This window comes from Malaclemys terrapin, chromosome 4 (genome assembly GCF_027887155.1).
Source record: "Malaclemys terrapin pileata isolate rMalTer1 chromosome 4, rMalTer1.hap1, whole genome shotgun sequence".
Taxonomy (NCBI): Eukaryota; Metazoa; Chordata; order Testudines; family Emydidae; genus Malaclemys; species Malaclemys terrapin.
The window spans coordinates 85030375-85047444 of NC_071508.1; the positions used below are offsets into that span (position 1 = coordinate 85030375).

Sequence of the window (17070 nt, forward strand, 5' to 3'; positions counted from 1 at the left end):
CTATTTCAAAAGCACCAGTTTTGGGGGTACAGATGAGAATGACAAAATACAATATTTCAAAAGCATTTTTCAAGCCAGAACTTTTCATACAACCTGTGTGTTCTTTCCTCAGTATTGTGACAAACCCCACAAAAACACACCTTTCTTGTGAAATGGGTACTTATCTCACCTTTAACCAACAGCCCCCTCTCTCCTCCCCACCCCATGTCACCCTCTGCCTCTGAACAAAGTATAGCAGAACTCTGTGGATCTAAGCTGAGGTAATACACACTGACCCTCCTCTTCTGCTTGAATCCTCAGAAGTCCCTTTTGGACATTCTGTTATTGTTCCCACACCCAGCCCACAGGGCACCCAGTCTGAGTCACTGCAGCCCCACAGGCTGAATCTGCAGCTACTCATGTAGGTAACTGCTGCTCATCTGCTGTAAAGGTTGGAGAATTGAGCCTTTATCTAGGTTCTCCCTTTATACTGCGAATGCTCCCACCTGCAAGGGTAGTGAGTGGCAGTGAAGTATTTGGTAAGGTGGCTTCCTCTGAGCTGTGCTGCCTTGGGTGCTGGAAGAGCAGTGTGGAAGTTCAGGGCCTCCTGCCTCTGGCAGCAGCCCTGAGAGCCTCAGGATTAAGGGCTTAAACCCTCAGCTATTTCAGCAGTAGTGGAAACTTCAGGAGAAGGGTGTGTCAGAAATTCTGCAGGTTCCCAGCCCTTACAAGGGAATCGCCCATGGAAAGGCATGTCAGGTCCAGGGTTACCTTTTGCTACATCTGACATGGGTGCAATTTACAGAAATATGTCAACAGAAATTGATTTAGCATACTGTTGCTTGCAAGCACTCTCTGCCGTGATCCCTGCACTCCGCCAATCTAAAAAAATCTCTCTCTTCAGTACATAGACACGCCCAATATATAATACAGGGCTTTGGAGCTGTGCTCCGGCTCTGCTCCAGCTCCAGGCAAAAACTTGCAGCTCCACTGCTCCGGAGCTGCTCCGCGCTCCAGCTCTGGGCTCCGCTCCAAAGCCCTGATAGAAAATATTTATATTCTGGTAGCACCAAAAGGGCCCAAAATCAGGATTTGGGCCCTGTTGTGCTGGGTGCTGTACAAACGCAGATCTAAAGAAATAACAAGTATGTGTATAAAATGTTGCAGAATGGGCTGTAGTGAAAGTAGGTGGGTTTGAAGGCCTAGCATCCTCTCCAGTGTCTCTTTAAATGCTGCATTAGTTCATTAATATTGTATATACACAAATCATGCACATACAGATTCTGAAATACACTCCATGACTTTCCTCACATTTATTGTACATACAACAGAGGAGTCAGAAGGATGTTTTCACCCATGAAAAGATACTACGTTTTATCTAAGTGTATATTTAAAAAATTAAAATACAGTTCAAAGGTCTGGAAAATATACTCTCATGTCAAAGATTTTAGTAGCAGGAGCTTGACTGGACCCCTCAGTTTGAGTTCCTTTGAACGTACTGTATTTTCCCCCCCAAAATTATTTAAGGTTGGTAAACCACTGTGCAGAACAAAATGTGAACAAATAGCAGTTGAATATATTTGAAAGTAATTTTGAGTGTGACTTTTCAGTGGCCCTTGAGTCTTTAATAGCTTGGAAGCTCTGCACTAGCTTTCCGTGTAGCAGCATCCTGTGTGGACCCTGCTGCAGTGCAGTGAAATTCCCAGAGTGCAGCTTAACACTGCTTCAGCACAATGAAACTCCTGAGTGCAGCTTAACACTGCTATAGCTCGGTGAAAGTCCCAGGACTTTGTGTGCTGTAGCAGTGTCCACCTGGTGAGTTTCTGCACAGCAAGCTAGTGCACTGTAGAGTCGCACCCTAGTTTGCTGTGCAGTAACTTGCTGTGTAGACAAACTCTGCGAGTCAAGCTTGGGTCACTCACCCAGAACCCCAAGATAACGTTTCCGTGTAGCACATAGTTTCATGCTTCTGTGTTATAAAAATAGTTAGAATGTTAGTTTGAAATGTCTGTCTATATTGCATAGCCACAGACATAATCTTAGTGTTGCTAGTCCATCACACTAAGAACTGGATGTCAGATCTCACAAGCTAAGTAGGTTGTCAGACTGGTTGAGTACTTGTTTGGGAGCCCTTCATGGAAAATCCAGTATATTGCAGGAAAAGGTGTTGGTTATTCAGTAAATGGTGGCACTCTTCCCTCTGAATCTGTACTGAACCCATAACCCAGTGATATTAAGGGGCACTGTGATGCTGGAGAAGAAGTTTTCTCTAGTGAGCCATAAAACCAAGGTCATGATCACTTCTGACACTGTTTACAAGGGTAGAAGTGTTAGCCCTCACACTCAAGCCCAGTTCCAGCTTGGGCAGTTGTGTTCCATCTCCTATTAGGCTAGCAGTTCAAATAGACCTGGTACTCTTACTTTCTTGTCCTCAAATATTGAGTAGTGGCTCTATTTCATTGGGGGGGGGGGCGTGTTACCATTGACTTTAATGGGGAGAGAGTTAGACCAACACTGAGTATCTTTGAAAAATCCCACACAGAACATCTATATACTTACACATACAGTAGTTTGTTCAGTCAGCAAAGTTTGTAAAGCACTTTGTACGGCATATATAAATGTCTAAAAATTTCAATAGAGAAACAGACAACATAAAAAGTCATTTTATGACAGTGATCATGGATATATATGTGATCATTGTCATAAGGTGACTTATGCTGTCTGCTGCTCTGTAGGAATTTTCAGAAACTATACAGCATAATAAATGATGGGTGAGCTCTTTTATGATATCTATCTTCTTGTGGAAATGACAGAGAACTCATGTCTGGCATAAGAGGTCATTTAACATGTTATATATATCTTACATGTTTATCTCCCACGGTTCTTGCAGAGAACTTAAATTGTTTTAGACAACAGATGTGGAACATTTAAAAATACTTGGAATGTGTGGGAATATACCGGGGAGCCACCTGTCCTGAAATTTGAAAGACAGATCCAATTTGCGAATGTTGGTCCCCAAATCAGCATGAGTAAAACAAAGACACACACAGACACAACCAAAATAAAACAATGAGAGCTATTGAATACAACCATTACCCAGAGAAGCTTAGGGAAGGCTGGCAAATTGACTGATCAACTATTCATATTTAGCTAATCAGCATTTGAAATTATCATTTAATAATCGTGCTCTTGGGCTTTGCATTCTAAAGAAATTAATGATTAAAAAATGGATTGGATTTTGTTTGGTTTAATCTAAATAACATATATTTTTACTTTTAATCATCAGAAGGGTAGCCGTGTTAGTCTGAATCTGTAAAAAGCAACAGAGGGTCCTGTGGCACCTTTAAGACTAACAGAAGTATTGGAGTATAAGCTTTCGTGGGTGAGTGCCCACTTCATCAGACGCAAGACCTTGCATCTGATGAAGTGGGCACTCACCCACGAAAGCTTATGCTCCAATACTTCTGTTAGTCTTAAAGGTGCCACAGGACCCTCTGTTGCTTTTTACTTTTAATGTTTCACTGTTTTTACCAAATAACATCTATTCAGAGTCGCACATTAATAACTGATTAGTCTGTCACTTCTAGCAAAGTGAATGTAGCACTGTGCAGCTATCCTGTAGAAGAACATAATTTAAACAATAATTTGGATTTCTATGGTGCTGTACAACCCAGGATCTCAAAGTGCTTTATATACTTTATTGAAGTATCCCTTTCCACACCCCTTTAATGTATAGTAAATATAACTCCCATTTCACAGATGGAGAGACAGGATAAGTGATTTGTGCAGCAATTGCAATCCTTTGCTGTGACATTTGGTATGTGATCGCCCACAATTTCTCTATTATCTTTTCCCTTTATTTATTATTGCAAAGAAAGAAATTTAAATTGGGATGATGCTTGCTTACTTCCCTGCCTCAAGAGTGAATCATGAGGATTTATTGGTTAATATTTATACACTGCTCTGAAAAATATCAGGTGTTATATAAATTAGAGAGAAGTTCATATTAGAAATGCAGATTCACCCTACATCCCCCTCAAACTTCAGGTAAGTTCAAGTCTGCATATGGATTTAAACTTTATGGCTTAGGCCTGTCTCTGAATTTTTGGTGTGGATGGGAGCTGAATTTCCTAGCTCAGGTCACTCTCTAATATTAAATGCACAGTGTCATTAAATGAAAGCAACTGCTAGTGCAATATTGTAATTAAGAATTGCCACATACAAAGGACAGGACATTATTAGCTATGTTTCCCACAGTGAGTGTAACTCTCTCTGCTTTTATGTATGATGGTGCAATTGCTGAGTGCTATGAAAGCAAATTCCACTCGCTGGGCAAGAGATGCATTACATTTAGTGTGGGAGCCACCACTTGAAATTTCCCAGCATTTTTGCATGCAAGACTTAAGCATTAACATTATTGCTTTGCACTTAAATATTTATAAAGTTGCTGTGAATTAGCTGGAGGGAAGGGCCTTGTGATTAAAGGAAGCAGGTTTCATTGAGCAAGACAAGTTCTGATCTGTCCTTTTTTTCACCTCGAATCAGGGCAAAGACCAGCAGCTTGAGGCTGACCTCTCCAAAAAACCTTGCTCTGAAAAGGAAGATGAGAAAAGCTGGAAATGTTCCTTCTAATGCTCTGCACTGGAGCCAGGAAAAGGCAGCTGTTTCTAGCCCTTCTGGGGTTTTTTGTTTGTTTTTTGTTTCTTGGGTTTTTTTTTTTTCCTTGTGGCTGAAACCTGGGCTTGTTGCCATATCTGTTTGTCTGTCTCCCTCTCTCTCGTGTTGTTTTTCTCAGAGCACTTCAGAGGCCAGTTGCCCATAGCAAGTTGCTGGGAACAGAGGTCGTTCCTTGTATCGTCTTAACTCTCCATGCCAGAGTGTTCATGCTTGAATGGGAAACAGCAAGATCTGTCAGTATAGCCCTTTTCTTCAGAGCTTTGAGGCTGCATTCTCTATGGCCATCTGTTCCCTTTCACCCCTTTGGACAATGTTGCTATTTGAAACCAGCAATTCTTCACTCCCTGGCTCTCTCTTGCTCTCTCTGCCCCCTCCCCTCTTCTGTTTGGGGGAAAAAAGTGTTTCTGGCTCAGACTGAAGCCTCTTGGGGCTTCAGCCCTCCTATGATTCAAGTTTTAAAAGTGACATTTTGTAACTTTTTATTTCACTGACTTTTAAAAAATGTAATACACCTCAGGAGAGTGTTCAGTGCAGTCAAATGAGCAGTTTGGGTTCATATTGAGATGAACTGCTCTCTTCCGGGCAGCCATGGATCTTTCTTTAGTGTATGCTGCAGAGTGCAGTTAAATACTTGCCATGCCCTGGGATATTTTGCATTATAACAGGAATGGAAATTAAGGCCGTATCAATGCTTCCATTCTAGCTCTCCGTGCTCAGTCAGTGAAACACTCACCTTTTCAGGTTGAAAATTTCCAGGCTTAGGCTCTGTCCAAAGATGAATTGATTTGGTAGGTTTGAGATAAAAGTGATTCATCTCTTTTTGAGAATGACTGTTGTTATAATGCCTAGTGCCCCCTACCAAGAGCAAGACTCCATTGTGCTAGGCGCTGTACAAAGAGGTAGTCAGAGACCACCCCTGCACCGACCAGCTTACAGTCTATACAAACAAGACAGAATGGGAAAAGGCAGTACTATCATCCCCATTTTATAGATGGAGACCTAAGTCACAGAGAGATGAAGTGACTTGCTCAAGTTCTCCTGGCAAGTCTGTGATAGGAATTGAGTCCAGAACCCCTTAGTCCCAGTCTATCTTAACTACAAGGCCATCCTTCTTCATCTTTCTTTTGAAAAAATACACATTCTGCTTTGTAAATGAGTGAATTAAGACCCATGAGTCATTACAGTCTGTTCATATGTAATATATTTTGCAGTGTTTTCTTACTAATCTTGTAAAGTGTGCAGCTAAAGGAGGCCATATATGTGGGACTACATAACTGTGCAATAAAAAATTGAGTTAGGGTGCTCAGTGAATGAGACAAAGTTCTGCAGGGACCCATTGCATCCCTTTAATGTGTATCCCATAAGATACAAACTGCCCAGCTGACCAGATTTGCAGGTTCCTTCCTTCAGACCTCATACAATGCATGGGATAGAGCATTAATGTAATGCCTAAACAAATAGTTCTGCATTTTGAATTTTTTCTATCATTTTTTTAAACCTAGGACATTCTGTCAAAAATTGTGTTGAGAATATTTATGTTCAGGGTTAAATAGTCAAAAGATAGTAAATTCTACAGTTAAGGCTGATGTTACTTTTTTTTAGAAATAAAGACTATCATTCTGCATACACACAAGGGACATATTTAAGATTACACATGTAACCTTACCTTTAATGATTCCTAATTTTTAAGTTCTTAATTGTGCAACCATAACATTCTCTTAATATAGTTTTTGTGATGGATATTATTGAAAGATTCCAAATTCCAAGGTGAAGACCTCCTAATTTACAAGCATACTACTCTGGACCCAAAATGTCTGCCTTACTCCTGCCTTCGGGTTGCGGACTGGAGAGAAACTCCAGGTCCAATCAACCCTTATTTTGGGAAGAGTTTGGATCTTGTTCCAAACTTTACAGCTCATTCCCATCTGTGATTATTCTTATTATTTAAGCCCAGCAGTACTTTTTCTAATTCTGAATTCTGTGAGTAGTTCTGAAAACATTTAGAGCTGCACTTTCAGAGGTGTGTGAGAGGTCATAATGCAAAAAGAGGCACTTTGCCTGCTTTGCATAAAGAACTGCACATCTTTCCTGTGCAATTTATGGTTGTCTTTTAAAATAATTGAGCCTTTGTTGTCAAGAGTAGTGTTGTGTTTTATTAGAGAATGTTTCAACTTAGGCTATCAGAAATTGTTGCTCATTGAGATTTGAAAATAATTACAAAGGTAGAATGGTGCTGAAATATTCCCAAATTTGGGGTGAATGGCTGATTTAAATTGCAAGGTTCAACTCCAGCTCAGTTAACAATAATCAGAAATTGTACTAGCTGATGCCTTTTTGTTAGCCTATATTAAATGAGTTGAGGAAGTCTCAATCTGCTCCCAAGGAGACAGATGGCCTTGTCAGAAACACCCTTATCACAGTTGGCACTAATTGGTCCTCTTGTAGGGCATCTTGACAGAGAAGCCAAGGATTCAACGTACAATGGAGACTTGACTCCACTCACAGCCTTTCATATGAAACTTGAGTTTCAATGGCAGATTGGTGCATGGGAAGTTTGCACCGCCACTGCCTGCGCTGTATTAGTTCTGTGGATAAACGGAGGACTTTCGATTCTAGGGCTCCCAATCAACCGCCTTTTCACCAGAATATAATTCATGAAAAAATATAAATCTAGGAGTTATCGTAAGTCCTACACTGTGGCTTCATGAGATGCCCATGGAGTAGTGAGCAGCATCCTGTAGGACTCCTTAAGGTTATGCCATTTCAAAATTTCTCTCTCCCTCTTCTCTGCATTCCCCCCAGGCGAGTTTTTTGTTTTGACCATCCCTCCTCCTTTCCCACTTTACTGGGACAATAGACACATAGGCTTCCAAACTTCAAGCTGCTTTTTTTCCTTGTCAGGGAGGAGAGTTGCAGCAGGCTCTTTTGGTTTTAGCTTGGGAAGTTTAGAAGAGGGGCACCCAGATGACAGGTAAGCACTAGGAGAGGTTGACACAGTTGAGCAGCTGAGATTAACCAGCATGGAAAAATCAAATGCTGTACACTGTGGTTCTTCAGGACAGTGTGCCAGGGAGCTTGCAGTTGTCTTGACAGAGCAGTACTAAATCTCCCTTCTTTATTCTAGCTTTAAGGGACATGAACACATTAATTCTAGCTTTCTATGCCCTCACCCCTATATGCACTGTGATTATTATCATGATCTGTCCACTTCTGTCGGGGGAGGGGGAGGTTTAAAAAAAACAGCATTAATTTGTAGTATGATTGATTAGATGATAATTAAAAGCATTCTCCAGTTCACAGGGCCTTAGTATTGTCAAATGCCCTGCTTGGACAAGGATCATTTTGGACCTGTGTGCCCAAGGTATGTGTAGCCAAGACAAAATTCTGACTCTTTTTCTGAAGAGTGTGCACAATTGGGAAATGCTTTTGCTGTTGGAATGATTTGCTATTGGAAAAACAGGGTTAAATGATGGGACAGGAGAGGGGGTTTGTTTTTTAGGGGTCAGGATGATGTCAGGAAGATCTGGGCAGCAACAAAGGAAAGGAAGGAGAAAGTTACAGTGTAGGAGGGTCAGCAGTGGTCATTGAGGAGATAATGTTGTAAATCAGTGGAATATTAGAAAAAAAGAGCGAGAATTTCTCAAGCCTATTCATAGAAAGGCCAGGAGGGAGGGTGAGTTAGCGTGTAAACAGTTTATCCTTGGTTATAGGGAGGAACCCATCGATGACCACTCTACTGTGTCCTCTTGTATTCACCCTCACCACATCACCTACCCAAGTACTTCTGATTGCAAGTGATGGGAGTATTGGAGTGCTGGAAGCTGATCAGTTTGTGATTTATTGCCAAACTACAGAAGCAAAAGGTTTGAAGTGATTAAAAGAAACCATCGGCTCCCTAGTATCATGACTCTGCACTCCCCTGATCTGGGCCTGTTTCAGGTGCTGTAAACCACCAGCTGTCTTTCCTCCTCCACTGAGCTCCTCAGAGCTGACCGTTTTGTTCGGGGCTGGTGGATTGTCTGGCAAGAAGTCAGACCAGCTGGATTCTCTTGTTTCTTAACTTCAATTCCATTTTTAAGTCAGCAGACAGGAGCCTCAGTACTGGCTTGATCATTCGCTCTTTCACTGACTTTCAAAACAAAATGGAATCAACATGAACCCATTGATGCCAGGAGCTGAGATTCCCTAATTCAAAACATATTGATGATAATGGACATGCTGGCCAGCATTGAGAAGCATGAAATTAACAACAAAACGGCATTTATCTTATTCTCTGGAAGACCCATCCCATATCCTGATACTGAATGGAGGTCCCAACTTATTTCTAAAGATCCTCGGATGTCTTACAGAAAATATTGAAATATATGCTACTCATAAACAATTCTGCAGGCCTATCAATTATTTTTGTTTCTCTTCCCTTGTTCTTTACAGAGGATTATGACTTTAGGTGGGCAAGAGCAGACAGAGTCTTAAACCTCAGTTGAGGGCAATGTCTACACTATGAGCTAGGGGTGTGAAAAGAGTAGTTTTTTTTATAGCTGTGTCTGTGATTTATGCTTACAGGGCTGGCATGTGAGTTTGTCGGTCTTTGCCTCCCACCCACTGCCTATTAGTTCTGTGTGGACTGGCAGAGGAGAGTATGTCACATAAAGGGTACGGAATGCACCTTAGCAAGCCAACTCACAGAATGAGATCATCACTACTGGACGGCAAGGCAGTCAAGCTCCTGTCCTGACTAATGAACATACTGCAAAGGAAAGAGCTTAAAATGGCAGAGGACGGGGAGTGGGCGGTAGAAGGGCACTGTGGTTAGTGACTTCATATAGAAGCTTGTCCTGTGGCTTTTTATTGGGTAATGGGTTTTTCCACCGTTAGATATTTTTATACCTATACTTTTTGAATAGGGTCAAGCTGGGGGGAGGCGGGGGAAATAGCTTCTTCTGGTGTCATTAGAGACCTACACAAAAAAGCCAGGCTAAGTAAAGTACAGGTGAAGAGCAGTGGTCTTTTTATGCTCTGCCAGTGAACCACAGCTCTTGCCTGAGAAACCCACACTGTCTGAGCACAGGGGGAAAATACTTTCATTCTTATTTAAGAACGTGCCCTTTTTGTTGACCTCAGAATATTAATTCATTTATAAATATTTTCTCTGTGCTTTTCAAAGTTGTTATTGTTGGTGAACATGCTGTTGCTGAAAGATGACAGAGTTGACTTCTTTGGAGACCATTTTCCTCTGTTTACTTCAGTGTGATGTGTATAGACCCCTTGCCATGTGTGGTGGGGAAATATTTTAAACCCAGTTGCTGAGGGTTTGGCTTCATGCAGAGAATGCAGAGGACCCTGGCAATGGAGTTGGTCACAGCTGATGGGGATTCTCCCTTCAGGAAGCATAAGAACTTGCATAAAAATTGGGGAAGGGTAGAATACAGTTGCTCTGAGAAGTTGAACTGGCAAGGGACAGATTATCTTTAATTCAAGAGTACACTTAGACTCTGGCTGCAGGGAACCTTAAAGATTCATCATTTAAAGATTCTGGCTGCAAGAAGCCTTATTTCTTTGTTTAGAAAACATTAGCTCTAGTACTTCTAAAACATTTCCATAACATGGGCCAGTGCTTGAGACTGATGGCCTTTCATGGCTACCTTCCCCTCCAACCTTCCCTGCAACAATCATATTTCTTGGTCACATAAAAAAAAGTTCCAACATTATGGCTCCCTCCCCATTAAGGGTGAAGGGGGACCCTGTGAGTCTATCTATGCTAGCCTTTCACTGGGGCCAGGCATGAGGGAGCAACCTCTGATTAGGTGCATGGCTGTATTCCTACCACCAGCAGCACAGAAAAATGAGAGGGTGATTTCACAAACCACGCCAAGTTACACCAGTCTGCAGCATATATCTGTTGTATAGGGAAGTGAGAGATGCTTGTGGGTTTTTTTTGTTTTGTTTTGTTTAGTTGATAGAAAAAGCAAAACTCCTAAATACATCTTGGGCTTGGGTTATAACTAGCACCAGATGTCATTGCATGAAGACTGATACATGCACAACTGACACTTTGTAGGACAACAAAGCCTCATCTTATTTCAGCTGTGCATGCCTCGTCTTCTTGCTGGAAGCAGCATTTTGGATTGCACTTTGAATTTATTCCTTTGTTTAATTTTTCCTCTGGCTGTGGAAAGCCATTAACTTTGTGTTTGATTTTAGCCACAAAAGGCTTTGTTTTCACTTGTGGCCGCAGGTAAGTGTGACCCCAGACAGTTTTTTTATGGACAGAAATTGGCCTACCATGCACTTGCACTCCAGAACAGTTACAGTCCCTTGTCAATGTGCCTTACTCCTAACCCAGAGGGACCATTTTTTGTGGAGGAGAAAATAGAACATTCTTTATTCTCGTTCAGTCCTTGGCCTTCTTGTTGATGTTGCCAACAAGGTAGTCAGTTAGTACCAGTTGCCATTGGAATTTTGTGATGTGGACTGACACTTCCAACTCATTTCATATACGTTACTGAACAACCAATAGACAGGAACTCGATCTGGATTGGAATCAGTAACCTAGAGTCAAAACGGCAACCTATGTTCTATTACCTGACTCTCGTCTGTGAGCTTGATGGTGTCTTTGAGCCCAGCTGCAGGGTGATCTGGTACAAAAAATCTCCAGATATGAAACTACTGGAGATGGGAGGGAGAGGTAGAGAATGCAGGGAAGGGATGTTTCTATGAACATAGTAACATTTGTTCACCTCCTTTCATGAGCTCATTAATAATCAAATAGCTTTTGAGATAATAGAAAAGATAAGAATTTTTTAACAGTGCATTTCAATTTTAATCCATTTTTCTTCCATTTCCTCTTTCCTGCCTCTGAAACATCTGCTGTCTTCTGGTATTTGGTTCAGGGAGGAGGGAAAGAATATCTATTCTCACCATCCTTGAACTTTCCTGCAAAGCTGGCTCTGTTTCCTGCCTCAACTCAGCTCCTCACTTGCTAGTTTTTCTTCCTGTTTGTTGCCTAATATATAAGTCTGCGGCAGACCTACAGTATCTCTTTAAAATGGAAACCTTTTCTGCAAAGCATTCCTTTTCACCCTGTAAAAGTTCTGCACTGTAAATTTCCTCCAGCTTTAATAACCACTTTGCACCAGAGTCATAAATTTGAATAACTTCATGGAAGATGATTTGTCGGAAAGTGGGTCACACAAACAGTCTTCTTCCTGACAGGTGCTGACACAGCCTGGTACAACGGGCTTTTTCCTTTAAAAAATGAAGAGGCTACAGCAATTAACTTGCCTGCCTTCTTTTAAACTGCCGTGAACCTTGTCCTGCCCTCCTTGCACCTTCAGAACTCCTGTTGGCATCAGTGGGAGTTTTGAGTCTGCAAGGAATGCAGGATCCGGGAGAGTAATGGTGTGTTTTCTCCTCTACTCAGACACTAGACATTTAACTATTTCATTGCCCAGCCCAGCCTTCCTGTCTACATTGAAATGTCAAGATGTTCTATCACATAAGAGCTAATATCAGAGGCACAGAACTTTGGAGAGTTCATCTCTGAACTTCATGGGTAGCCCCTTTCACTCTAACAGGCCAATCCAAAACCCACGTGTGACTGCTGCCTTAACTTTGTGATCCTTGCCCATTTCAGCTGTGATTTTTAAAAAAAGAGGACAATACAGTTTGGATGCAGGCCTCCACCTTATGCCACATGGCTATGAGTGGTCTGGAAAATCTTAAGGCTCTCTCTTTGTTCTCTCATTCTCATCAGGTCTGTTCTAATAATAATGTAATACATTTTGGCCTAATATAGAGTGTTCTGTCCAATGATGTCGAGTCTAAGCACTTTGCAAACCTTAATGAATTGCAGTAAATAACTTGCTCAGTGTCACCAAAAGGGTCAATGAGTGGCATAGCTGGGTATCGAACTCAGACCTCCTTGGCCGTGGCTCCAAACATTAGACCATATTCCATCATGCAGCTGGTAGACTGTACTGGAGAGGTAGAAAGAGACGGTATTATTGTCAGCACATTCGCCTTTTCACTACAGATTGGTTAGACTAACCAAACAGCATTCCTGACACTGCAACTTCCCATTTGCTGTTACTGCTGCTGCTTCTGGAGGTATTTATCTATGTGAAAGCTTGACATGTATCAGGCTAAAGAAGAGTGATCCTCAGAGCAGGATAGTGCTACTGTGGACTGTCTGTTCTGGGAAAGTGCTTGGGAATGGGAATAAGATGTAGTGTTTGGATACAATGAGAGAAGTAATTCAGAGTAGCACAGAGTACAAGCTCATACTTAACCACTGCCTTTGATAAGAAATCTTATAAATGTCATGTGTGGTTTCAAATGTTTTAGAGCCTGATTCAAAACCCCTGATGTCTATAGAATATTAACTTATGCCATTGATTTACATGGGCCATGGATTAGCTAGGATGGACTCCATATCCTTTTGGCTCAAAATGTGGTTAGTGCACAACAAACTTTATATATTTACCATCATTTGCAAGTTACCAAACTTACAGGCAACCTTACAAGTTACTGGCAATTACTCTTAATTAATACTTTTCTAGTGGCCTCACCACTTTTTCCAAAGCACAAGTTCTAAGTTAAAAAAACAACAACCCAACAACAACATTTCTGTCCCATATAGTTGTGAAGAAAGCCTTTCACATGTGAAAGTGCTGATGGCTCTGGTCCTGAGTCTGCAGACAGCCTGAAACAGTAGTTCTAGTTGAGGTATAAACTTCCCTTTTCACCTCAGTGAGGTATTAATTCAAAACCCTACTGGTTACAAATTCAATGTCCACATTAACTATTTCACTGTTGATTGTTTTAACAGAAACATCCAGCTATTCCGGAGCACGGCATGGGAGGGCGCCGAGCCCGGCCGCGGGCCGCTCTCCCCAACCGGCCAGAGCGCTGGGGGGGAGGGCGGCGAGCCCGCCGCGGCTCCGCTGGCGGCTGGAGCCCCAGGAGGAGGGCGGTGAGCCTGGCCGGGGCTCCGCTCTCCCTGGCGGCCAGAGCGCAGGGGGAAGGGCAGCGAGCCCGGGGCTCCGCTCTTCCCAGTGGCCAGAGCACCGGGAGGAGGGCGGCGAGCCCGGCCGGGGCTCTGCTCTCCCCACGGCAGCCAGAGCGCCGGGGAGGGTGGCGAGCCCACTGTGGCTCCGCTCTCCCCGGAGCCGGAGCGCCGCACCGCGCCACCCCCATCCAGTTGCCTCTCCAAGCACAAGCTTGGTGGGCTGGTGCCTGGAGCCGGCCATGGTTATACTCTCTTGGACTATCTCAAAAATTCACCTCTCTACTCATACATCAGTCTCTTCCTACCCACTTTAATCATTTTTGTTGCATTTCTCTGAATTCTCTCCAGTTTGTCCCTTTTTGATTTGTTGAGGTACCACTTGGAGTAAAAACAGATCAACCATCTATCTCTCCATCTTGTATAGAGCATGTGGTATTCAAAAGAAAAAGAGCTGGGGCTTCTGCCAGCATTATAGATGGATCAGTCTCCTATTTCAGAATTAGAAAAATCAAGTGAAATAGTAGGTTAGCAAACCAGGTCACACTGCATTATTAGAAATGCCTTCCCCTGTGTCATCATAGCTGACCAGCACAGATTTTGCTGAACACATTTTCCCAAAGGCATGTACAGAGTTCACACAAATGAGAAGATTCCCCAAAATCTAACTTCCAGTAAAGGGTGGGGGGGGGCAGTTTCATCTCTGGTGTAACTCCATTGACTTCATTAGTATTACTGGTATCTCAGGCAGGAGTTGGCTCAGTTTTTGGAGACATCTGACATTAACTCGAGTTTTACAGAATCTGTGAGATTTCTAGTAGTGTGGGGTAGAGTTTAATTTTGAGATCAGAGGCATGACTGCTATCTTTTCTGGCTCCACAGTTATGCCCCATAAACCTCCTCCTTCATGATTCCTTTTAATAACTTCTTTTCCTGGCCCGCTCCCTTGTCTCCAGACCTGCAGAAGTCGGGACTGCATGGAAGCAATAGGCTTAAAGAGAAAAGTGGGTGGAGGGGATGACCAAGAGAATGAGCATGGTTCTGTTCTGACGAACACATAATAAACAGAATTTTGGGTCTCGATATTAGTCTAAAATTTCTTTCCCAATACCTGAAAGTTTGTCAGTGCTTCTCCTGAATGGTGCAACATCAGGTACTTAGAAAAGCATAGTAATATGCATTGGAAATTAGACTCTGCTTTGCAATGTAATGATAGCCCATATTAGTACTTTGCGAGAGGAGGACTTACACCAGGCCTATGCCTACAAGGCAGGGAATGCTTAAGAAATAGTGGAGAGTTCCTGCAATTGAAAATGTAAGCCAAATATTCATATGAATGCTTAGTTTGTGGAATGAGCTGAGACGCATGACAAAGATTCTTCAGTGAAACACATCCTTGGTGCAGGCATGACACGTTGGACTCAGACGTTGTATTGTTTTTAGTTTCAGGAGCCTCTGGGAGCAAGGACAGGGAACCTGGCTATGTGACAGCAGCACTGGGGAACACATGGAGTCACAGCGTCAACACCAGGCTCATACTACAGTATCATGACTTGCACACAAGACAGGTGAGGAACTTATCAGGAAAAAACAGTAAAAATTGAGAGCCCAGAGCCTCATAACCTGTGCTTTAGGGGATGGGCTCGCTGTGAGTTCTGGCCCCGTTGGCTCAGAGAGGACTCTGTGAGAACGCTGGCCCCTTGTGCTTGGGGTTATGGTTTATGGAGTGCATTGGTACCCTGTTCTTTTGGATGAGGGCCATTCCTTGAGTGCTCTGATACCCTGTGTTCTAGAGCAGTGATGGCGTTTTCTGAGTGACTTGGTACCTGATGTTCTGGAGATGGAGGTTGTCCTTTGTCAGTGATCTTTGGGGCAGTCCTCCATGTGCCCTGCACTCTGTATACTATCTGATTTTCTACAAGTCTTGAGCAAAATATCTGTTGTGAGTATTCATATAGAAACTCTTAAAATTTTTGCAGCTATTTGCAAGTGAAATTTTTCTGTCTCCACCTGCAGTAATAGCTTTTAACTGCAAACATGGTGAAAATTTTCCAGGAGCATTTTAGCAATAGCGAGAGAACTCACCATTTTCGCTGAGAAATGTTATGATGTGCAGTGAAGTGTGGTAGAATTTTACTTGCAGTGAAAAATTGGGATTCAAGACTTAATATGTTTGCTTTTTGAGAGGCCAGCACAACTCATGATGTAATTTATTCCCTTGGGGTGTCTATGTGGTTGGACTTTCTTGGTTTAGCATGTTTCATTATTTTGCCACTGTAACTCTTTCCAAAGATCCTGCCACTCTTTCTAATGTTACTGATTTCCTGTTCCTTAAAGTCAGGGTGTTGTCGGAAAAATGACTATGTAAAACTTGCACCTTCTTATTTCTCATATTTGCTCCCTATGTGTCTGCCATTCAGAGCTTCTGATTTTACTGCCACAAACCAATCGTTCCTTCTGCTAGCCTCCCAGGGTCCATACAGCTACAGGAGAGTGATTCTACCATGAACATAATCAGTGGAGTTCTCATTTCAGCATCTTTATTACTGGGGATGATGTACAGTGTGAGGCAGAAAGTTCAGCTGGATCCTCGTATCCCAGGTTGAATTTGTATCAAAGACAGGTAGAAAAAGAATCTTTTGACTCATAGAGTGGGCACATTTACTTTGGAGTCATTGAAAAATAAATATGGAACCCACAATGTCATTTGTACAGAAACACATTTATGAATACAGCTGCTCTTTAAGTTCTTCCTAGTTCTGCTTTACATTCTGTGCTACAGGGAGTTCTGGTCCCTCTAGACATGTTGTAAAAGGTAGAAAGAAGCCAATTGTGTCCTGAATCATTTTAAATGTGATTTGCTGGTGTGGTGGGGGGACTGGGTTTAGTGCTGCTTTATGATGTACTAAGCAGGCTAAACATTCTGCTGTTTTCACCTGAGAGAAATTCAGGATATCAAGTCAGGTCTTCCCTGACTTTTCTGGAAGACTCATGGAAATGTGTAGAAGGTGTTTCCTTAGCCCTTAATTGAATCTTTAACAAAGATCTTTTCTCCTGCATGCTTTAGTTGAATAGATGTTTAACAAAAACAAAACGTTTGAACCAGTTTGAATTGTTAAGTATAATTATTAATAATTATTATCATCAGCGTGCCAATCTTGTTTCTTGTGAACTGAGCAGATTTGTTATCAATATTAGTGAGACAAAACAGGGCCGGCTCCAGGGTTTTGGCCGCCCCAAGCATCCAAAAAAAAAAAAAAAAAAAAGCAAGCCGTGATCGCGATCTGCGGCGGCAATTCGGCGGGAGGTCCTTCGCTCCTAGGTGGAGTGAGGGACCGTCCACCGAATACCTGGACGTGCCGCCCCTCTCCGGGGCGGCCGCCCCAAGCACCTGCTTGACAAGCTGGTAC

At 42.4% G+C, this 17070-nt stretch overlaps 1 protein-coding gene across 4 annotated transcripts in view; it reads left to right on the plus strand.

Moving 5' to 3' along the window:
- Positions 1 to 17070, plus strand: part of RAD51B (RAD51 paralog B) — a 606119-nt gene that overhangs the window by 367865 nt on the left and 221184 nt on the right. For all 4 annotated transcript variants that reach the window (XM_054028316.1, XM_054028318.1, XM_054028319.1 and 1 more), the window contains one exon: positions 15104 to 15228. In XM_054028316.1, coding sequence (XP_053884291.1) covers positions 15104 to 15228 — 125 coding nt within the window. The remainder of the gene's footprint in view (positions 1 to 15103; positions 15229 to 17070) is intronic.